General features: G+C 41.2%; 3 protein-coding genes across 14 annotated transcripts in view; all 3 read left to right on the plus strand.

Moving 5' to 3' along the window:
* Positions 1 to 12,433, plus strand: part of tnks1bp1 (tankyrase 1 binding protein 1) — a 30,422-nt gene extending 17,989 nt beyond the window's left edge. Inside the window, exons 4-10 of one of the 2 annotated variants that reach the window (XM_061686887.1) lie at positions 3,863 to 3,969; positions 4,430 to 4,532; positions 5,014 to 5,158; positions 7,360 to 7,478; positions 7,579 to 7,748; positions 7,839 to 7,929; positions 11,635 to 12,433. In XM_061686887.1, coding sequence (XP_061542871.1) covers positions 3,863 to 3,969; positions 4,430 to 4,532; positions 5,014 to 5,158; positions 7,360 to 7,478; positions 7,579 to 7,748; positions 7,839 to 7,911 — 717 coding nt within the window. In that variant the 3' untranslated portion in view covers positions 7,912 to 7,929; positions 11,635 to 12,433. Of the gene's footprint in view, positions 1 to 213; positions 616 to 3,862; positions 3,970 to 4,429; positions 4,533 to 5,013; positions 5,159 to 7,359; positions 7,479 to 7,578; positions 7,749 to 7,838; positions 7,930 to 11,634 lie in introns of those variants that run through there. The other variant, XM_061686888.1, reaches the window with a different exon arrangement.
* Positions 12,434 to 13,435: 1,002 nt separating this feature from the next.
* On the plus strand, positions 13,436 to 14,719 carry LOC133408261 (beta-crystallin B3-like). The gene is made up of 5 exons (XM_061686889.1): positions 13,436 to 13,596; positions 13,676 to 13,791; positions 13,882 to 14,014; positions 14,092 to 14,234; positions 14,350 to 14,719. Exons 1-5 carry the CDS (start codon positions 13,522 to 13,524, stop codon positions 14,645 to 14,647), a joined length of 765 nt encoding a protein of 254 aa, XP_061542873.1. The 5' UTR covers positions 13,436 to 13,521; the 3' UTR covers positions 14,648 to 14,719.
* A 3,378-nt stretch (positions 14,720 to 18,097) lies between these two features.
* The window catches only part of LOC133408433 (myosin regulatory light chain 2, ventricular/cardiac muscle isoform), a 63,856-nt gene continuing 58,427 nt past the window's right edge, over positions 18,098 to 23,526 (plus strand). For all 11 annotated transcript variants that reach the window (XR_009769306.1, XM_061687359.1, XM_061687362.1 and 8 more), the window contains exons 1-4: positions 18,098 to 18,195; positions 18,431 to 18,547; positions 18,672 to 18,813; positions 20,840 to 21,015. Coding sequence is in view for 10 of the 11 variants with exons in the window: in XM_061687359.1 (XP_061543343.1) it covers positions 18,446 to 18,547; positions 18,672 to 18,813; positions 20,840 to 21,015 (420 nt within the window). In the remaining variant the exon portion in view is untranslated. The remainder of the gene's footprint in view (positions 18,196 to 18,430; positions 18,548 to 18,671; positions 18,814 to 20,839; positions 21,016 to 23,526) is intronic.

Genomic DNA, 23,526 nt, shown 5'->3' on the forward strand with positions numbered 1-23,526 from the left:
TTTTGTTGAGTTTCCTGTGACTGCTGTTTGAAAGATGACTCCAGTAAATCTCTAACTACTCTTTTGCTGCCTGAAATGACGAATAACCGGTTTCAGGTTGGCACGATGAAGTGAAATCATAACAATAATACGAAAAGAAATGGTATACCCAATTCATGACTATTTTACGAGCATTACCTCTACAAAAGACACGCTCTTAAATCTTCTGTGCAGACCCCAGTTGCCGTGGTGACCCTCGTATCAGGGCGGATATCTTCATGAGCTCTCAAACCATGCAGTACTTTAGAGGAAAACTGTCAGCTGTACAGCTTCATGTGGCGGACTGGGTGGGCGGTGTACGACGCTCCTTTCAGGGGGCTCTCGAGCTTGTCTGGAGCACTGCAGAGGAGGACAAGGACAACGAAGAATCTGAAAGTAGAATCGGGGAAGAGAGATTTCAGAGAGCCATTTTGCCTCTTCGAAGTTTTGCTCGCCAAAGCAGGAGATCAATGCATCGCTTTTCCATCAGACGTCGACAAACTCTGCAAAAGAGATCTGCTGAAACCTGCTCTGTAAGAGCTGCTCTTGTCACACAGTATTGCATAACCATAGGTCTTGGGCCACCTCTGTTTTTGTTGTTTTACTGACCTTTTTAGACATCAGTAATTTTTTAATCAGTAAATGGGAGGACACGTACAGTTAACTGGATTCCACCCAAAAACTAATTAACGATTTTCATTCAACTTTGAAAATGGATGGTGCATGGACAAGAACCCATCACTTTTGGTGAGGATCTGGATATGGGTATTAACTTCACCGTTTGAGTCTCACAGACCCCCTCAGAACGATAATGGCATCTGTGTGTCATCATCCATGAACCAGGAAGTAGCCTAACAGACAGAATGAACAAATAAAATCTAATGGTGCCTAAGACTGCACGGCACAGTTTATAAATGTATGTACAATACACTTGCAAATTACCACTTCACTGTATCAACAGGGAGGTCTGTGAATTGTAGATTTGAATGAATGTGTTTATTTAATGTAAGAGAGAGATTCTGGTTCTAATCGATTGCACCCGACGCCGAATCCTCCCATGTAGAACTGTATACAATACACAGCCATGCCAATGTAAATAGGGAACTTCGTGTGCAGTCGTTGTCTGTAATAGGAAAGACATGGTTATCTGATAAGGTCTTCCAAATGTGTTGTTTTATCAGTTACACGCATGCCCTTTCCCTCCCTGTGGTGTCATGTGTGTCATAGATAAAGCAGCTGACAATAATGGCAGAGAGATTCTGCTTTGGCAGAATACAGTGTATGCCTAAACACCCTACTTTTCATGTTTGCTGTGAAGCTGCCCACAGGTTTTCTGAGATTTTAACTACAGACCCTTTCCAAAAATTTTAATATCATGGAAAAGTTTTTCCATAATTACATTTGAAAAGTTACTTTCATAGATTATAGATTCAGCGCCCACAATTTAAACAATTATTTACAAGTATTTATTTTAGTTTTACATAATATGGGCTTCCAGCTGATAAAACCCACAAAATCAGGCATTAAAAATAATACTGTGAAGAAATCAGCCCACATTTTGCAGTCCATAAATGTTATAAACTGAGTGTCACACAGTAATCATCTACTAAACTCAAAGCACCTGCACAGGGTTCCCCAGGTGTCATTAAATTGCTTCAGTTTGATTCAATTGTCTCAGTTGGGTTTAATATGGGGAAGACTGCAGACTTGACAACTGGCCAGAAGACCATCATTGACACCCTCCATAGAATGGGTAAGCCACAAAAGTTCATAGCTAAGGAGTGCTGAGTCCAAGCACATCAATGGAAAGTCTAGTGGAATGACAGAATTTGGTAGGAGAAGATGAAACAACGGAAGAGATGACCGTGGGCTTCAGCGGATTATCAAACCGAGAAGATTCAAGAATCGAGCAAAGATCCAGAAAGGGTGGAATTAGGCGGGAGTCACCGCTTCAAAAACCACCACATTTAGACGCATCCAGGAGATGGGCTCCAAATGTCGGGGTCCTCGCGTTAAGCCACTTCTGAGCCTGAGCCAACGTCTGAAGCGTCTCAACTGGGCCAAGGAGAATGACTGGACTGTTGGCCAGTGGTCCAAGGTCCTCTTTTCCGATGAAAGTAAAGCGTGCCTTTCATTTGAGAATTAAAGTCCGAGGGTTTGGAGGAAGACGGGTGAAGAACAGAACCCAAGCTGTTTGAGGTCCAGTGTGAAATATCTACAGTCAGTCATGATTTGGGGTGCAATGTCCAGTGCAGGTGTTGGTAAACTCTGCTTTCTGAAATCCAAGGTCACCGCAACAGTCTACCAGAATGTTTTAGAGGACTTCATGATTCCTTCTGCTGAGAATCTGTATGGAGATGCAGATTTCATCTTCCAGCAGGACCTGTCCCCTGCCCATACTGGCAGAAGCACCAAAACTTGGTTTGATGCCCATGCCATCACAGAGCTTGACTGGCCAGCCAACTCGCCGCATCTAAACCCCATTGAGAATCTATAGGGTATTATCAAGAGGAAAATGAGGGGCACCAGACCCAAAAACAAAGAACTGACAGCAAGCATCAAGGAAAAATGGGCTTCCATAACTCCCAGGCAATGCCACAGGATGATTGCATCAATGTCACGACCCATTAAGGCAGTGATTAAAGCAAGGGGATTTCCAACCAAGTATTGAAGAATAACATATTATTTTGAAAGTACCATAGTTTGATTGATTTAATGTGACCCCAATTTATTTCTTCTTTTTTTTCTACAAAAACTGAGAAGTAAATGATTTCTTCACAGAATTCTAATTTTTGGAATTCCTGATTTTGTGGGTTTCATGAACTAGAAACCCAAATTATGTAAAAATAAATAAATACTTGAAATTGTTTAAATTGTGGGCCCTGAATCTATAATCTATGCAAGTTTAACTTTTTGAATGGAATTATGGAAATAAAGCTTTCCATGATATTCCAATTTTTTGGAAAGGGTCTGTAAGTAAATAATCTGGGTGGCCTCTTTTCCTTGAATCTGGCACCTTTTTGGTTTCTGGTTGGAATTTTAAATTGTTTAGGAATTTATTATCTCAGTCTGCATGCATTCATCTTTTGCACTGCTGTCGTCCGTTTCCATTTAGGTCCTGTCTTTTTGCAAGGTGGGCCGGGTACAGATCAAACGTTACACACGGCACCGGTGATTGGTTGTGTTGTCACGATACATCAGTCTTATTTAAGACTACGTTCAAAAGCTTAATGAGGATGGAGAAAATGCTACCATCTGGCATGCTTGTATCTTTAATAGTAGAAAGAGTATGGCCAGTCCCTGATATGTTTTCTTTTATTCCTCGTAGCAAAATACTGTAGATAAAATGCTAACATGCTTCTTGCTGGCTGAAATCTTGAATGCTAGTATCTGGCATAAAGAAGCCTTGTGGCAGTTCCCTAATGTTAAAATAAGAAGTATACTTTTGCATTGCATTTTGGCATGGTAACATACAATATATATAGGATAGGTGGTGTTTTCTTCTGTATCTAGGGGACAGTATTTGACAGCACAACATTAGGGCGTACTTCTTGAAAGGTTACTTTAATTTGGAATGTGCACATACGTGTGTGAGTGTGTGTGCGTGCATGCATTTGCCTGCAAACACATGCTCATGGTGTTAGTGAGCACCGCCTCACCTCTTTGAACAGCTTATTAAAAGACACGTGCTTGATTGCTCCTTGGCCCTCTCTCCCTCTGTAGTCTGATCTTTGCTCTGCTCACAGTTTTCTCATTCAATTTGACATGACTGTACATATCATCAGAATGTGACAAACACAGATGACGTAACTTTATATACAAATGTTTTTTCTGTGTCCCTCAGGATCCTGTCAGCAGTTATCGTACATATGGTGAAGACACAGATGCTTTGATAGACTGTGAGTCAGACAGGCAGCATACAGCGTATGATTGGAGATCTAAAATTGATAGGTAGGATGAACTTGTTGCCTCATACAATATAAATGACTGTGAATGTAATAAATGGCTCTACTTAACGTACGTTACATTGATGCTGAACTGTACGCTTCTGTTCCTATATATGGTGTTACCTTGACTGCAATGTGACATTAATATGAAATGAACTTGATATTAACTCACTGGCGAACTGGCAATGATAGAATATTATAAAAAGTAGCAAAGTTTAACTTAAAGTTTAGATGTATTTGTGAAGCACAAAAATGACTCCCTTTACGTTTAAGCTCCCGCTGCCCTCTAGTGGTACCAAGATGTTAACAGCACAACACAGGAATTGAGAAAGCGTTTGGGGTTTTGATTAAAAAATAAATGCATAAAAATAAATACAAAGAAGAATGACGTGACTGTGTTGCAACAATTACTTGAGGTTTCTCGTTTGGGAGCCTTCTTAATATTTTCCTGACTGCTTTTAAAGGACTGATTTTCAACCAAGTCCGAAGTCTTTCACTGATCCATTTCCTGAGGTCTCGCTTGAAGATGTTGATGCAACTGAACCAGAGCTGTCTCCTTTCCCCGAGGTTGGTGGTGACTCTATTTACACACCTTAACCATTCAGTAATTGGATTTACAAAAAACACAACCTTGTAGTGTATCATTTTGCATGTACACAAATTGTACAGTGGAACCTCTGCGCTCAAACCCAGACACTGATCGATCTGATTTATTCAAATTTTTAACTAATTTTTCCAACACGGAAAATTTGAAATAATCAGTTCCACGGTCTGTTTCCATCATAAAGCCTTTTACAGGCGATGTTGTCATGCAAGCAGTAATATTGCTTGCATGACTAGCGCATATTGGGGTGCACTTGCGACACAACTGTCTAGTTTTTTTTGCCACAAAAAAACAAAGAAAAAGAAAGTCACGTGCAGATTTCATTCTCAGATGCTCACTAAACTTCAGAAGTGTTTTTTTAAATCCAAATTCTAGCATTCAACTTCAGAGATTCCAATGTATGCAGTTCCTACCGATTGCAACATTCTGTATTTCATTGCACAGAGCACCAGTCCTCTTCTTGACACCAGTGCACAGAAATCCAGGGCGGACCTGGGCAAGAGGCGCAGACGATCACGTCCATCACGCTCAAGCCGCTCACATCCAACTTTGACAGAGAATCCAGACTGGCGGTCTTGCGACACCACAGGTCATCCTTAATCTAATTTTCCATATACAGTCCCCTCCAAAAGTATTGGAACGGCAAGGTCAATTCCTTTGTTTTTATTTTAAACTGAACACATTTGAGTTTCAGATCAAAAGATGAATATGACACAAAAGTTCAGAATTCCAGCTTTCATTGTATTTACATCTAGATGTCAGAATCAGAATCATCTTTATTTGCCAAGTATGTCCAAAAAACACACAAGGAATTTGTCTCCGGTAGTTGGAGCCGCTCTAGTACGACAACAGACAGTCAAATGACAGAGAACACTTTTGAGACATAAAGAAAAGAAAAAAAACGGTCACTGAGCAATAAAGGGTTGCTAGTTTTCTGGTAATGCCGGTACATTTTTTTTTTTTTTTTTGACAATTGTGCAAAAAGATGCAGAGTCCTCTACCACTTAGAGCAGATCGTAAGACTAATATAGCAATAGTCCGGTGCAATGACCATTGTGCAAAAGGCGCCGAGACTTCAAGCGAGTAGTGCGACAATCTGGGACAATGTTGATTGAGGAGCATCTGCAACATTTGCACAGTCAGTGTGCAAATGGAACAGATGCTACTCTGGCATTAGTGGCCAGTATTGGTCAACAACAGATATGCAAATAGTGCAGTGTGGCGAGACTACTACAGTTAGTCCACGAGTAATGTATAATTGGCCCCACAGAAATGTGACAACAAACTCAAGTCACAAAATTGCCAGCTTGTTGTAATGGAATTATAGGTTAGGTTGTTTAAGAAGTTGATCGAAAGAGGGAAGAAGCTGTTGGAATGTCTACTAGTTCTAGTTTGCATTGATCGGTAGCGCCGACCTGAGGGAAGGAGCTGGAAGAGCTGGTGACCGAGGTGCGGAGGGTCCGAGAGGATTTTGCACGCCCTTGTCTTAGTTCTGGCAATGTGCAAGTCCTCAATGGTGGGTAGGGGGGTACCGACAATCCTTTCAGCAGTTTTGATTGTCCGTTGCAGTCGGAGTTTGTCCTTTTTTGTAGCAGCACCAAACCAGACTGTGATGGAAGAACACAGGACTGATTCGATGACTGCTGTGTAGAACTGCCTCAGCAGCTCCTGTGGCAGGCCGTGCTTTCTCAGAAGCCGCAGGAAGTACATCCTCTGCTGGGCCTTTTTGTTCGCCCACATCAGGTCCTGAGAGACTGTAATTCCCAAGAACTTGAAGGTCTCGACGGTTGACACAAGGCAGCTGGACAACGTGAGGGGCAGCTGTGGCGAAGGATGCCTCCTGAAGTCCACGATCATCTCTACAGTCTTGAGTGTGTTCAGCTCCAGGTTGTGTCAGCCGCACCACAGCTCCAGCCGCTCCACTTCCTGTCGATATGCAGACTCGTCACCGTCCTTGATGAGGCCGATGACAGTGGTGTCATCTGTAAACTTCAGGGGTTTGACAGCCGGGTGCGCTGAGGTGCAGTCGTTCGTGTAGAGAATGTCTTAAACAACCCAGGACAGAGCACGTTTTGTTTGAAGCCACCCACTTTTCAAGTGAGCAAAAGTATTGGAATGGACATAATTAAAATAACTTAAAGTGAATAACATTGAATATTTGGTGGCATAACCCTGACTTGCAATAACTGCATCAAACCTGTAACCCATTTACTTCTTCATTTGAAATGCTTTTCCAGGCCTTTACTGCAGCCTCTTTCAGTTCTTGTTTGTTTCTGGGGGCTTCTCCCTTCAGTCTCCTCTTGAGGAGGGCAATCATTTTTTCACAGAGGGCCACGTAGGTTTGTATATTTTTTCTCCGTTAATAAAAGCCTTAATTTAAAAAATGCGTTTTGTGTTTACTTGTGGTCTTTCACTAATATTTAAATTTGTTTGATGATGGGAAACATTTAAGTGTAGCAAACGTGCAGAAAAATTTATCAGGAACGGGGCAACCACTTTTTCACACCACTTTGTGCTTTCTATGCTCTTGAAACTTTGCATCTTTTAGCCTTCACAAGTGCATCAATATCAGGAGTCAAATCGTTAGTAGCAGCCAATTTCAGAATGTCGTTTAAGTGGTGAGTGGCCGTCAGTGTGCCCTCCAGTGGAAAAAAAAAATAGAAACAACAGTTAATTTTATTGAAAAATAGCCCTGCATGTGTTTTCTATCCCTCTGATGGGGCGGTTCGGCCCTTGGGCTGTATGTTTGACACCACTGTCCTAATGTATCAACTTTGCTGTTGATTTTAGATGGAGGACAAAGAGAGTCTGACTCGGAGGAGAAGGAGCCAAAGCAAAGGATCGTCTCTTCTCCTTCTGTCTCCAGGAAGATCCCTGTGTCTCATGGCATGAGCCCATCAACGCTCATTGTAAGTTAAAGGAGAGCTCATTTAGACCTACGGTATGTTTTTTTGGATTATTTAATAGACATTACAGTGTCATGGTACTGTACTTAACACGCTCCCTCAGGCTCAGATCAAAAAGAGAGCAGAAGGACGACAGGAGACTGAAGAAGACCAGGAAAGTCCAAATGATGAAGTGGTGCCATCTTCCTCCCAGCTGCCTCGGCTTCCCCGCTCTCCTGCCCAGCTTGCTGGAGCCGCACGAGTACTTCCACCCATAGGTGCCACAGATGGAGGGTAACAGCAGTAGAAAACAAAAGATTAGTGCTGTGCAAATAATTTTTTTTTTTTTTTTTTTTTTTCACAAAATGTTCCTGTGTTTCTCAGTGCGGTCTCTCCGGCTTGGCTGACAGAGTTGAAGTCTAAGAAGCGTATCAGTCAACACGAAGGGGAATGGTAGCTGAGCAGCATATGGCAGGTCGGGACTCAATTAAATATATATATATATATATATATATATTGTTATCCTGGACACTCAATATCAGTTATATTTATTATCATTATTAAGGGCTGAAATACATATTGCTGTGTTGTTTTCCGCCTTCCACTATATGTACAAAGGTATTGGGACACCTGTCCTTGAACAGACTATGCACCAGTACAGTGGACGCCCACATACCCGTGGATGCACACATTCGCAGATTTTTATTTTTTCCCCAAGCACTCTCCTTTCCACAACCCCTCCAGTGGGGGGAACCAACCCTTATTGGTGGCATGTCCTCACTTATTCAAGCATTTCTGGAGGTCTAAAAAATATAAGGTTAGCCCTAATAGGTTGCCAAAACGCTTCATTTTAGTTTAAAATGGCTTATTTTAACCAGGATCCCTCCCCGTATCATGGCTGTTGTCGGTTTTGCACGGTCTTGGTGCTGTAAAATGAATCAATTCACGCTGGCTGAGAACATTGGCCGCTGGTTAGCTGTTAGCAATCCTCTGCCACGATGTGATGAATTCATCTTGCACAACTTTCTCCCATTCAATCTGCCGCGGTCGCCCTCTTGAACATCCATGTAACTCTTTGGGCACGGCCAACGGGCGCCTCGTTCCGTGATGATAATCATCTCAGGGGAGAAGGCTATGTTCATCCGTGATTCATAATAATCTACAGGATTTGGAAGCTACTGTACAAGTATGCAAATGCACTTGTGAATCGAGCCAAATTGGGGGCTGTCAATACGGCGGGGCAGCATCTTGCCATAGTCATTAAAAATTCTGATTCAGTGTTCATTTTTTGTCGTTGTTTTGCCTAACAATACACCAAGGTCACGATTCGACTTTTTTTTTTTTTTTTTTTTTTTTTGGGGGGGGGGGGGGGGGTAAAAAAAAAAAAAAAAAAGATTGTTAGCTAAAACTGGACTATTTATTTTGAAAACTCAATTATACATAGTTGTAGGACTGCACAATTAATCGAATTTTAATCATGCTCGCGATTTTGGCTGCAACGATGAAATGAGCCTGATCGTCTGCGATTATTTTTTTGTAGAATTTATTTATTTATTTATTTTAAACCTTACCAGGGCACTGCTTCATATGGAAAAGTGCTTCATTTGGCACTGTGCCCGCAACCTAGTCAGCCAGCCACCAGGGGGAAAACGTACGGTGGCCTTGAAGTGCAAAACAATATAACAAATTGTGAAACACATTTCAGAAAATCTTTTCTTTTCTTTATTTTTTTTTGTCTTGTTCGGCTGTTAGGTCAAGCAGAATGGAGGATCTGTATCCTTTTTATGCTGGAACAGCTTTACTGTGTCACAGTGGAGTTTTTAAGCTTCCGCTGTGGTTTCTTAATATTATGATTGAAGTTTATTGAGAATCAGTGTCAAACTGAACAAGGTTTCTAGAGGGGCGAGAGAAACGAAGACAAAGCACTAATTGTAAACAGGATGAGAAAAGTAAGTCATTACATTATCTACAACAATGAAATATTAAATGAGTGTTGCATGGGGCTGTAGTGCTACACCCTGTGAGGGAAGGACAGGACAAGGTGGAACAGGACAAGGACAGGAGAAGAAGCATGCCGGACAAGGGTCGTGAACCCGGCTGTACAACTGAAGTGTGGTAGCATTAATTATGTAAATTATAAAAGTCTATAGGACGCGGGTATGGGTGAGGGGATACACAATCAATTCGCATATTCATGAGTTATATGTCGCAATAAGTGAGTGGCCCCACACCCAGTGAAAGAGTTCCTCGGGCGTGTGCCTGCGGACACATGCAAGTGAATTGACACTGTTTTACATGCACGAAGACTGACAGAAGTGTCCTGTAATTGCTGGGCCGGCACCGCAGAGGCTGAAGACCCCACCCAATCAATCGAAGGCGGGAGCGTTTGCAGGGGTCCACCGAGAGCAGCCCAGTGGACGGGACACGTCCCACACTAAAGGACCCAGGGCGGTCCGCCGGCCCCACCAAGGCGCCCCAACAACTGGCCATCCGCTGGGGGCCGCAGGGACCCAATGCCACCCCCACAGTTACCTTAGCCACCTTGGGGCAGTGTGTTGCGATGTATGCATCGAGCTACACATTTGCAGTAAGCTTAAAAAAAAAAAAAAAAAAAAAAAAAGTAGAACGTCACAAAACTTTCAACTATTTCTGTTGCATGTTTAGTTTTACAGTAAACTACAACTGTGGTGTCATTGTCATGGAATTCCCCCCCACTCCCAAAATGACATTATGACGGGTGTCAATTATTTGCAGATTTCCGCTATTTGTGGTTGGGCTTGGTCCCTATCCCCACTGTACTCACAATGTTTTTCCTCTTTCCGGTGAAATTTCAGGATTAACCTAAAATGCACGACAACCTTTTCCGGTGAACTTAATTTCAGAATTTGGCAGAATTCACAGCAGGCATTTGATCAAGAGTTGACCCTTTCTGTGACTCCTCCAGTCTCTCTATAGCTTTGTCAACTTGTTGATGATGCTCTGTGACACGCTAGGCTCAGTTGAATTGAACCAGGATATATATTGATCCATTCATGGATCAAACACCTGCTTTGAATTTTGACGTTCCGCCCATTGTTAAAGAGCATCAGGTTGTGCATAAAGTACTGAATCATTGAGCAATTGAATAATCGCATTCAAAGGTTTACAGAAGGTCATTTTAGTTTACCTGTAAAGGTTATAGTGCATTTTAAGTTCACCCTGAAATTTCACACAAAAGCGAAATATCCCAAACTTTTTGTGAGTAGTGTATGCAACTGGTATAATTGGGGCCAGGCAAGTTTTTGTCAGAGAAAACTATTAGGGCTAAAGTGCTCTGCAACTGCAAAACCAGGTACTGTTTCTCGTACCAGGTTAGCCAGGGTTCCCAGCATACTGAGTCAATACAATACGTTCTTAAACTGTTCGACTAGTTGCTCAGGCAGTTGTTCACAAAGTGGTGAACCTCGCCCCATCGTTGCTTGTGAACAACTGAGCCTTTCGGGGGTGCTTCTTTTATACCCTATCATGACACTAACCGGTTTCCAATTAATCTGTTCACCTGCGGAATGTTCCAAACAGGTGTTGTTGGTTGTGTTTTTTTTAGTATTCCTTAACTTTCCCAGTCTTTCCCTTTTTCTGGCTTTTTTGGAGCATGTTGCAGGCATCAAATTAGAAATGAGAGAATATTTGTAACAACAAAAACAATAACGATTGTCAGTTTGAACATTAAATATGTATCTTGTCTTTGTAGTGTATTCAAATGAACATGTTGAAAGGGATTTGGAAAGCATTGTATTTTCTTTTTATTTACGTTTTAAACGTCTTTACAAAATAATCTCATTCTCCTCAACTGTTGTTGTTTGTTAGCCTGTTTGCTACTCATGTATCTCTTTAAATCAACTACCACTGACCCGCCCTGGTACTATTCAGTGGAAAACCAGAATAAGGGTTTCTAGGGCAACCCATGATTGGTTGAAGGTGTGTCTACTACTGCTTTAGTATATAGTGTATACTTTATGGTCAATTTAATCGTCACCCCCTTTCATTCCTGCAGTTGTCCCTTTGGTCCTCACTTCCAGTTTAGTTATCTAATCCATTTTTCAACGTTCAGGATATTTTCTATATGTCTTAAAAATAAACTGTAATCAATGTATATGAATCATAGTAAATCAATGTCATCTCTGGACTGTGTTCCCTGTAGGAGCCACCATGCTATCGTGCAGAATCCATCCATGACAGATGTTTGTTCCAAGAGACACCTCACCAAGGTCTATATTTTGCACCTTGAGTGCCTGATTTGTACATTTGAACCAGATCTGAAATATGCAAAATGGTATTCAGGCTTTTCAGGCCGAATACATGAGTCATTGAAAACTTTGTCTTGTAAATAATTTGCCAAGGCTTTGTGACATTTTATGCTATTGCCAAGTACATGTTTAAACTAATACTGTCAACTAGTGATCATCAACATAATGCAGAGAAAGACATAAATTGACTATTTTTTCACTTTGTTCTTCGTTGTTGGTGTTTGTCAATTATTATTGACCAGGTCTGATGCCAATAGACTGTTTTGAAGCCAATTTATAGTCACTCACATGTTCCAGTCATTATGGCTCACCCCTTGTCTTTAGTTGAACATAAAATGATCTCTTTAAAGTAAATCTTCTTTACACTTTAAGAAATATGGTTATGTACACACCGTATATATCTCTATGCAATAGAAATGATCAGACAATCAGTTTTCTCCCTTTCAGAATACAATAAAGTCATCCAAATGCCTCATGATAACATCAGCAAGTATGCAGGAAATGTAGGAATGCTTTTATGCTAGCGCACTGTGTGAATACTTTTAAGAGCCTTTGTTTTCTAATGAAAAAAATGACCACCAGTCATTAATTTGCAATGTGTTGCAATTTATTAAAAGCTTTTCTACAGTATGAAATGTATTTGAGTGCATGTGGCTGTTTATGCAAAAACACACACATAATGATGTCAACTGATTAAATTAAACCTTGTGAAAGAAGTTGGCATTGTAAGAGAAGCAGCACACCAGGTTAAGAACCAGATATGAAGGAGACGGGTATAAAGCAAGGAAGCTGGGTGGGGTCCATAATTGTGAGTGAGACTGATCTCAGTTCATTCTCCTGGCTGGCTGGCAATCAGAGCATGTGCATGGTCAGGATAGCAGCACGGGCCGAGCTGGGCAGCATTTGCCAGGGACAGAGGGCAAGCTTATTGAGAAGCAGTGTGATGGACACAATGGGTGCGACAGACTTGCTGCATCAACAGGGTTTTTGCTGCTGTGGCCAGAAATAAACCATAAATACCCCCCTGGCCTCCACGAACTGCTCACCAGACCGCCACACCCTCACACTAAGACAGGCTGACAAGAAAGACAAGAACAAGGGGAAGACGGGGAGATTGGCTTGTACCAGGTGCACTGACAAAAGCCATCCAGGTAAAAATAAATAAATAAATATGACCAAGGGCACGAGCAAAATTTTCTTACTTTCTCACTAGTTCTGTCTTATCTGCATCAGAATGCTTGCTTCAAAACACAGTATGTACTATTAATGTGTAATTTTGAACTACTAAGCTGCAACATTATGACCACTTTTAACAACCTAATGAGAGCCAAGGCATGAGCTGTATCAAAAATGCTGCCTTTAGAAAAGGTCTTCAATCAGAATAATAAGCACGCAGTATTGTTAAATTACTACCTCTTGGACTGTGTTTAAAAAAATAAGTCTCCAAAGGCAGAATTTTTTAAAGTTCTTACGTTGGAACTCGTTAGCTTGAGCAGCAGGCCCAAATGTTGCAGACAGTGGTGTATGTTCATGTAGAAACAGCACCACTGTTTAGCTAAATTTAGATCCTCAAAATGACTATCAATAGTGTAATATAACATATAATACTTGTTATTGTCACTTCCCTGTACAATGCAATGAAATGAGTTGATGCAAGAATAATATATGTGAATTGAGCCTGGTAGGCTACAATAGTTGAGGTGTGTAAGTTGTACTGTTTGGTCTATAATATTTTTAAAGACACCTCAAATGTTAAATTGTATAGCACCAAACTAAGGAACATGACAGATCAACAAGAAAGCCCGGATCAGTTCCCTGCAGAGAAGGGTCAAGGAGGAGCTGGAGCCTCATATAAGGTATCTCAAGGACACAAACGTGAGTAAATATGAATGACCAAAAGGGACCTGGTCATTCCTGTTAATACTTGTGTTATAGTTGGCAGTTTTTGAGTTTGAGAACTTCCGTGGAAAGAAAGTGGCATTGTCTGGCGAATGTAAAGATGTACTAGAGAGGACACAGAAAGTTGGCTCCATCATTGTGGAATCTGGACCGTGAGTGATTCTGTGTGTCTCCATTGAAAAATAAAGACACCCAAAAACCCATAGATGAATCTCTTAAGTATTTTCTCTCTCCTGTTTCAGATGGATTGGTTTTGAGCATCCAAGCTTTGCAGGGGAGAGGTTTGTATTGGAGAAGGGGGAGTATCCCCGCTGGAGCACCTGGACCAACTGCCAGAGTCACTACTGTTTGAGCTCTTTCAGGCCCCTAAAAGTGGTCTGTATTCATAATGACCATTATTATCGCAAGATCAACAAATTCAACAGGAAATACAAGTGTGCGTCTCTCTCTAGGACAATGCAGATCACAAACTCCACCTATTTGAGAATGCAGGTTTTGAGGGCAGGAAAATGGAGATTGTTGACGATGATGTTCCCAGTCTGTGGGCTTATGGTTTCCAGGATCGTGTGGCCAGTGCTAAGGCCATCAGCGGCACGTAAGATACAATCTCCTGCCTTTTCGATATCATCTGCATGGTTAAAATGCTACTGCCATTGTTTGGTTTATCGTTTGAGAGCTGTTATTCAGTCCACTGTACTTTTCCTCCTAAGGTGGGTGGGCTACGTGTACCCGGGCTACAGGGGACGCCAGTATGTGTTTGAGCATGGAGACTTTAAGCACTGGAATGATTGGGGAGCCACTGCGCCTCAGATCCAGTCTGTCCGACGTGTGAGGGACATGCAGTGGCACAAGAGGGGGTGCTTCATTGCCCCTACTCCTACTCCTACTCCTACTCCTACTCCTACTCCCAACCCTAACCCCACTCCCAACCCCAATCCTATTCCTAACCCTACTCCCATCCCCAAACCATCTCCAAATCCCAAATCACAAACCCAGCCTTTAACCTAATGCCATACGTCCAGCATCTTACAGCTCCTGGGACAAGCCTAGGCCTACTTGCCCACTGTTATATGACAATAACTAATTACTGGCATCTACAAGGATGAAACATGCATATGTGATTACCACAAATAAAGTTATTTTTCCCCTTGATTTTTGATTGACTGCATGATATAGCATGTCGTTTATCATGGACAATATGATCAACTGCAGTCAGTGTTTCCGGCCTTTGAGCCAAACCACACATTTTACATTAGTACAATCTCACAGCACACCATCAAACAAAAACAGCACAACAATTGGATATACTGGTCAATGATGTACCTTTTGCCATCTAAAAGAATAGCTTTTAATTGTTCTGCCTGTCACTACACTATGCATACATAGATGGTTGAACAAAGATCGATTACGCAGGGGAAATAAATATTTCGAACCAATTAAATTAACATAATTTCCCGCCGCATACCTGATGGTCTCCCACAGCACACGAATATATAGATAGAGGGAGAGAGAGCGTGTATATACATATACATTATATAATATATATACATACATACAGCAGCTGAAATACGTATTTAACACGTCACCATTTTTCTCACTAAATATACTTCCAAAGGTGCTATTGACCTGAAAATTTCTCCAGATGTTGGGAACAACCCAAGTAATCCATAGATACAACGAAAGTAGAACAAATAAGTTCAGAAATGAAGTTGTGCGTAATAGTGTGCAATGACACAGGGAAAAAGTATTGAACACGCCAATTGGTATTTATTTAATACTTTGTACAAAAGCCTTTGTTTGCAATGACAGCTTCAAGATGCCTCCTGTATGGAGAAACTGGTCACATGCATTACTCTGGTTTGATTTTAGCTCATTCCTCCACACAAGCAGTCTTCAAATCTTGAAGGTTCCGTGGGCTTCTTTTATGGACCTTGAGTTTCAGTTCTTTCCATAGATTTTCGATTGGATTCAAGTCAGGTGATTGGCCTGGCCATTCTAGCAACTTTATTTTTTTCCCTTTGAAACCAATTGAGAGTTTCCTTGCCAGTATGTTTTAGATCATTATCGTGCTAAAAGTCCACCTTCGTTTCATTTTCATCATCCTTGTGGATGGCGGCAGGTTTTGTCAAGAATGTCTCGGTACATTCGCCCTTCCTTCAATAATGTGAAGTTTACCAGTACAATTTTCTGAAAAGCAGCCCCACACCATCACGTTCCCACCTCCAAACTTCACTGATGGTATGGTGTTTTTAGGGTGATGTGCAGTGCAATTTCTTCTCCAAACGTGGTGTGCATTATGCCATCCAAACAGTTCAATTTTGCTCTAATCTGACCAGACTATATTGTCCCAGTATTTAACTGGCTGTCCAAATATTGTTCAGCAAACTTTAAATGAGCTTTGGCATGCTTTTTTTTTTCCAGCAATGGGGTCTTGCATGGTGAGCGTGCATATTGTCCTTGTGACAACAGTACCTGTTAATTCCAGGTCTTTTGAAGCTCTCCACAGGTGGTCCTTGGCTGTTGGACAACTCTTCTGATTATTCTTTGCACTCCTCTGTCAGAAATCTTGTGAGGAGCACCTGATCGAGGCAAATTTATGGTGGTATGATTGGCTTTCCACTTATGTATTATGGCCCCAACTGTGCTCACTGGAACGTTCAGAAGCTTAAATATGCGCCTGTGACCAATGCCATCGTTATGTTTTGCAACAATTAGTTTGCGATGGTCTTGAGACAGTTCTCTGCTCTTACCCATCATGAGATGTGTCTTGACTCACACCCTGGCAATGAGACCTTTTTGTACGCCATCAATTAGGACTGAACCATCTGATGTTTATTTGCAATGACTAGGGGCTGGATTGCTGTTTCATTATTGATAGATTATAGGTGTTGTCTTGGCTTTCCATGCCTTTTTTGCATCTCTCTTTCTTCATATGTTCAATACTTTTTCCTGTGTCATTTCACATTTTTACACACAACTTAATTTATGATCTTATTTGTTCTACTTTCCTTGTATGTATGGATTACTTGGGTTGTTCCCAACATCTGGTGAAAATTTCAGGTAAATAGCACCTTTGGAAGTATATTTAGTGAGAAAAATAGTGATGTTAAATACCTATTTCAGCCGCTGTATACAGTGGGTACGGAAAGTATTCAGACCCCCTTAAATTTTTCACTCTTTGTTATATTGCAGCCATTAGCTAAAATCATTTAATTTCATTTGTTTCCTCATTAATGTACACACAGCACCCCATTTTGACAGAAAAAAATTTAATTGTTGAAAATTTTGCAGATTTATTAAAAAGGAAAAACTGAAATATCACACAGCCGTAAGTATTCAGATCCTTTGCTGTGACACTCATATATTTAACTCTGGTCCTGTTCATTTCTTCTGATCATCCTTGAGATGGTTCTACACCTTCATTGGAGTCCAACTGTGTTTCATTATACTGATTGGACTTGATTAGGAAAGCCACACACCTGTCTATAGAAGACCTTACAGCTCACAGTGCATATCAGAGCAAATGAGAATCATGAGGTCAAAGGAACTGCCTGAAGAGCTCAGAGACAGAATTGTGGCAAGGCACAGATCTGACCAAGGTTACAAAAAAATTCTGCTGCACTTCAGGTTCCTAAGAGCACAGTGGCCTCCATAATCCTTAAATGGAAGATGTTTGGGAAGACCAGAACCCTTCCAAGAGCTGGCCGTCTGGCCAAACTGAGCAATTGGGGACGAAGAGCCTTGATGAGAGAGGTCCCAGATTATCGCGCTACTTGTCACTTTAAACTGCATACACTCCTTGAAATCTCAGCGCCCTTTGCACAATGGTCATTGCACCGGACTATTGCTATATTAGTCATTCAAACTGCTCCAAGTGCGAGAGGACTCTGCATCTTTTTGCACAATTGTCAAAAAATAAAATAAAAATTGTACCGGCATTACCAGATAACTAGCAACCCTTTATTGCTCAGTGACTGTTTTTATCAATGTCTTTATGTCTCAAAAGTGTTCTCTGTCAATTGACTGTTGTCGTACTAGAGCGGCTCCAACTACCAGAGACAAATTCCGTGTGTGTTTTTTGGACATACTTGGCAAATAAAGATGATTCTGATTATTATGATTATTAATTATTATTATAATTAATTATTATAATTGATTAAGTGCAACAACATATTTCAATCAAAATCATAAATTTAAGTACAGTGGTGAATTTAAAAAAGGAAAATAAAAACTATTATGCTGACAAAGTTAGGAAAAGACAAATTAATTTATATATATATATATATATATATATATATATATGATGACCGAACGTCAGTTTGTTACTTAATCTTTACACTGTGAGACGAAAGGAAAAGTCTATGTGATTGGTTAAAAATATGAGCATAGCCCACAAACACTGATCTAACCAATCACATGCCGTCTCATCGAAGCAGGAGGGGATCGCGCAAAATTTGAAAGTTGACCGGAAGCGGTGATGGAAACAACGGGCCGTTTTATATTTTAAAGTTTCTTTGTAATTTATTCGAAAGGCGGAATACTTGCATGGAAGTAGCGTAAGTAGTCCCAAGTTTTGAGTTGGATGTCTGTGGGTGTAAATGGTGACGAAAGTCATCCTCATTTTTAGGTAGCAAACAAACGCGTTAGCCCATTGAGACTAGACTTAGCATGCTATGTTTACATCATTCGCTACCCCTCGTTTATCTACTTTTATGCTCTACTACGGTGTAGTTAATTAGCCTAATCGTCACATTTAACTATAGACCTCGTCTCTGTGTGTCATTCGATCAGGTTCTATTGTTAAGAATGTTGAAGTTCACATACGTGAGCCAGGGAAGCCTGAAAACACGGCCGACCTCCTCGGACCCCATCACAATTCGCAGCTCGAAACTCAACCAGCTGTTTCAGGTACACGTCGTCTGCCCCCAACCCGAACTACCCAGATACCCTAACTGCCCAGGAAATATGAATATGCACTAAAACAATCGACTGCCATGAGGTAACGTCCTTTTTCTTTTTTTGTATTCCTCAGGGTCGAGTTAGCCTGAGTGGGCAGCAGGGAGGATGCTCCTTGGGTCGGGAGGAGTTTGTGGACTCTCTATTGTTACTGTACCAAGAGTGTAAATCCCCCGAGCTCATGAAAATACACCATGTGGCCAACTTTGTCAACAAATGTAAGCATGTTACACATTAACCATGTTTTGTCATCCTGTATTTGCAGTGACGGGTCATGCATTTGTTTCCTGGGCCTTTCGTGGAGTTAATCAATCTCCTACCCATATCACGTCACAGTGGTAGAAACCATCAGTACTATATAAAAACGCAACGCAACATAACAGCATCCAACTGTGCTGTGCATCATGTATATCATCTGAAGCCGTTCAGAATCAATATTTATCCAATAACATGACGCAAACCTGCAAAATTTAAATAAAATGACTCATACTCACCAGAAATGCAGATTTTTAAAAGTAAATGAGTGCAGACCACTACTGGTGTGTTTTGCTCGTCGAAATTGGTTGAATCAAGTGCCACTCTGACCATCCAATCAAAGGATGGAAAAATGCTGACGGCATTAAGGCCTGCGAGGATGAATTTGGAATCTGATGATTGGTTAAAGAAACAGTGCCATTGCTGGTATAGTTTAAGTTACATCGGCTAGCACCACTAATTCTAAAGGCCCCGGGTCCTGGGCAGGTTAGACTGACATTGGCAGTACTATCCCAGCTAACATTGGGCGAAAGGCGGACTATACCCTGAACTGGTCGCCAGTCGGTCACAGGGCACATATAGACACAGACAACCATTCGCACTCCCATTCAGACCGTCACTGAGTGGGAACTGAACCCACGCTGCCTGCACCATCAGTGACACGTAGGAAATTATCTAATTTAATTTAATTGGTCCAAAAATAAATATTAATTTGCTCCAAGTAATGTCTCTTTGCTCATGTATTTATACCAGCAATGTATAATGACAGGCTGAACAATGAAATGGTCTTCCACGAGAATAGCAGAAAGTAAATTGAACCTGTGTATCTACCTGTTGCCATTCATACAACAGAACATTCATTTTGTGTTGAATTAAACAGGCCCAGATTTCACACAAAGTCAATACATTTGTGACGAACGAGTGACAAGATCATCATTATTCCAGTATCCGGAATATGCTCTTTGTGACATTTGTCTGGAGTTGTGCTGTGAGATTTTGCAAATGTACATGTGCCCGGCACGGTGGGTGACTGGTTAGCACATCTGCCTCACAGTTCTGGGGACCGGGGTTCAAATCCCGGCCCCTCCTGTGTGGCGTTTGCATGTTCTCCCCGTGGCTGGGTGGGTTTTCTCCGGGCACTCCGGTTTCCTCCTGCATCCCAAAAACATGCGTGGTAGGTTGATTGAAGACTCTAAATTGCCGATAGGTGTGAATGTGAGTGCAAATGGTCGTTTGTTTCTATGTGCCCTGCGATTGGCTGGCGACCAGTTCATGGTGTACCCCGCGTCTCGCCCGAAGACTGCTGGGATAGGCTCCAGCACGCCCACGACCCTAGTGATGATAAACGGTAAACAAAATGGATGGATGGACAACATGTGCCTTGGCTCAATAAAGTTTTGGAAATGCTGTTCTGTAGGGCTTCTCTCATTTGGGTCACATGTGAGCAGGAGCCTGTCCGAGGTAACTTTGGGCCAGAGACTGGGTACATCAGAATCAGAATCATCTTTATTTGCCAAGTATGTCCAAAACACACAAGGAATTTGTCTCCGGTAGTTGGAGCCGCTCTAGTACAACAGACAGTCAATTTACAGAACACTTTGGAGACATAAAGACATTGAAAAAAACAATTGTGCAAAAAGATGCAGAGTCCTCTAGCACTTAGAGCAGTTCGAATGACTCATATTGCAATAGTCCGGTGCAATGACCATTGTGCAAAGGGCGCTGAGACTTCAAGGAGTGTATGCGGTTTAAAGTGACGAGTAGTGCGATCATCTGGGACAATGTTGGTTGTGCAAATGTTACAGATACTCCTCAATCAGTGTGCAAATGGAGCAGATGCTAATCTGGCATCCTGGACTGTTTGCCAGCCAACTGCAGTGGACATAGACAAAACAACTTTTCACACTCACACTGACACCGATAGATTTAAATTATTCAATTAATGAATTGCCAATACACTGATTACCTTGATTTTGTGTGCGTTGGCAGTTTCAGAGGTGATCTCTGAGCTCCAGGCCTTGCAGCCCAGCCTTCACGACTTTGAAGTGCGCGCTGTGGTTGGCTGCGGTCGCTTTGGCAAGGTCCAAGTGGTACGGGAGAAGGCAACAGGGGATTTTTGTGCCCTAAAAGTCATGGAAAAGACAGTTTTACGCTCTCAAGAAAATGTAAGTACTGAACTATAATTCGTTGTTTTTAATGTGATTTTTCACCTTTCTTTATATAGCTCAATTAGACATTTTTCATCATGACAACATGCTCTGTCCTCAATTTTGGTCAAAATTGGTCATAAAATCATTCATTCATCCTGATGTAGTTTCTTCCTCCTCCATGGTTGCAATGAAAAACACATTCATTAGTGCAAGAAATTGTCAACCTTTCACTGCTGGGCTGAAGAATGTCAGTAGTAGTTTTCAGGATGGTGACTGTATGGTGAAATGGATGAATATGACTTTTTTCTAAGAAGCATGAATGTTTTCTTAAAAAGTAATCTCCATCCTCCTTTTCCCCCACACTGCAATATTTTTGCTATTTTTTTATGAGTGAAAAATCTGCTGTCTCTGTATTTCTACCGCTATGGAAAGAGGATTATTAATCATCTACCAGCTAGTATTAAGTGCTTTGCAACTAAATGCAATTTGTGATAAATGTCTTCATAGTATTGTTTGAATGTCAGTCGTTCTGGTCTAAGCCCATTAACTCTGACAAAAAACTACAATAGAACCATGTCAAATACCACAAAACGTTTGAGGCACAACTTTCTGGAAAAATGTGCCTCAAAAGTTAAACTAAACTTAATTTTCAATGTTTTGCTTTTTCTATGGGATTTTGTGACGCAACCAAAGTAGGGTGCCAGTGATGGCAAGGAGGAAAAGTGGAATGATTATTCATAGAATCATGAATACAACTTTCTGCGACATCAGAAACACCAGATGTACCATATGAACAATTCACTTAAAGGTTCAGTGTGTAGTGTTGAAGATTTGAATGTAGCCTCAGTTCAGTACTCCCTCCACCTCCCCTCTGGCCAAATCCAAGTCCCTCGCAGGCGTGCACGCGCAAGTCACCAACTGGCTTTACCGTGGTCATCTTGTATCATCTACTTTGCCATTTTCATCCCGTCTTGTTCACCGGTAAGTAAAAATAAAGAGATGTTGTCCTATTGAATATAAGTGGAAAACTGTCTCATGAGATTATATTTAGAAATGTAGATTCTTGCGAAAAATTGTACCAAAACTTCCACATTTTCATATATACAAAATGTTGACCTGTCGCAAAAGCTTTGTTACCAAACCCATTTTTACAGTAACTTGACGAATAGCTGGACATACTATTATCCTTGACTTCTGCTTTCAAAACAAGTTATCCTTCAATTTGTTGTGTATGTATAGGTAATATGATGAGCCAATTAAACATTTATTTCCAGTCATAGCGGCCATCTGAGGGAATTCGTAACTACAATTTGGCCCGTAACAAAAATTTGTTTAACACCCCTGTGTGTAAATGTACAAAATGTGTACAAGAAAGAAAACAGAAAAAAAGATACCGTATTTATTCATTATTTTTTGTTGATAGGATGGGTATGAGGGAAAAGATGCAATATTTGTAACAACACAAAGCCAATTTGACAAACAAAATCTAATCACCATGTCCTGCTTTACAGGAGAGAGTTGACAGACTGACTTTAGAGTAATCACAAATTGTGATAAAGAAATTTCTGCGACGTGACCCTAGCTCCATGTTTTGACGTCCACCATGAGACATATGGGGAAGCTCCTCCAACTCTTCAGCCCCTGATCAATGCAATGGTGTTTGCCATAACTGCAGAAACATGACAAACCTCATGGACACCATCTTGGACGAGGGAGTTTTACGCCTAGCCAGACGAATGTGGAATGACATCCGATGAGCTGATGACCTTTGTGACCCTGGAGAGAACAAAAGACAATTCTGCCTATCGCCAGTATGTAATTTGGAAAATCCCCAAGGACATTATATAGGATTCAGACAATGAGGAACCACATTTCATATTTTCCAAAGCATTGCTCCAGTAAAGATGTTTATACTATATTACTTTATAAATATTTGCACATCCATTTGCACTTTATTTGTTAAATTTACTTCCAGGAATGTCTGCACATTTACCTCTACAATTTTGAAATTGTTCAATTGTTATAAATAAAGAACTGAAAATGAATGGGTCCTTCTTCACAATTGCCACTCACGAAATGTAACACTTTGATTTCTATCTCCTTCCAGTCCAGCGCAACGGCGTTAGGGTCTTCAGCCATGTAGTTGCCAGCCGCACTTCATGGGGCGAGGAGGGGGGAAAAAAAACATTTGATGACTAAAGTCGGCCAAAGCAGCACAATTAAAAGGCCTGCTGATTTTCAACGCAGGCAAGGGAGTGAAAATTGTCCCGGCGGTGTGGCTGCTGGTCATTACGCTGGGACTCAGAGGCTGCTTTTCTGCAGCCCTTCAGAGCGTGTGCAATGAAAGAGTGTGCCATGAGTGAGGGACCATACGTATTTGATTGACAGCTGAAACTCAGCGACATGCCCACAGTGTCTGGAAGCTGAAAGAATGTCTTAATTCTTGACCACCAGCCTGATTTCAAAATTCAAATAGTTTGCCTTTTTTCATTCATTCATTCATTGTTCGAATTGTCAACAAATTCA

The sequence above is a fragment of the Phycodurus eques genome, chromosome 10 (genome assembly GCF_024500275.1).
Source record: "Phycodurus eques isolate BA_2022a chromosome 10, UOR_Pequ_1.1, whole genome shotgun sequence".
In the NCBI taxonomy this organism is placed as follows: Eukaryota; Metazoa; Chordata; class Actinopteri; order Syngnathiformes; family Syngnathidae; genus Phycodurus; species Phycodurus eques.

Bases quoted from the DNA above. Each gene is read 5' to 3' on its own strand.
- LOC133408261 (XM_061686889.1), top strand. From the start codon at position 13,522: ATGACAGATCAACAAGAAAGCCCGGATCAGTTCCCTGCAGAGAAGGGT. The intron at 14,015-14,091 runs GTCTGTATTCAT...GTCTCTCTCTAG, and splicing joins CTTTCAGGCCCCTAAAAGTG to GACAATGCAGATCACAAACT. The intron at 14,235-14,349 runs GTAAGATACAAT...TTTCCTCCTAAG, and splicing joins GCTAAGGCCATCAGCGGCAC to GTGGGTGGGCTACGTGTACC.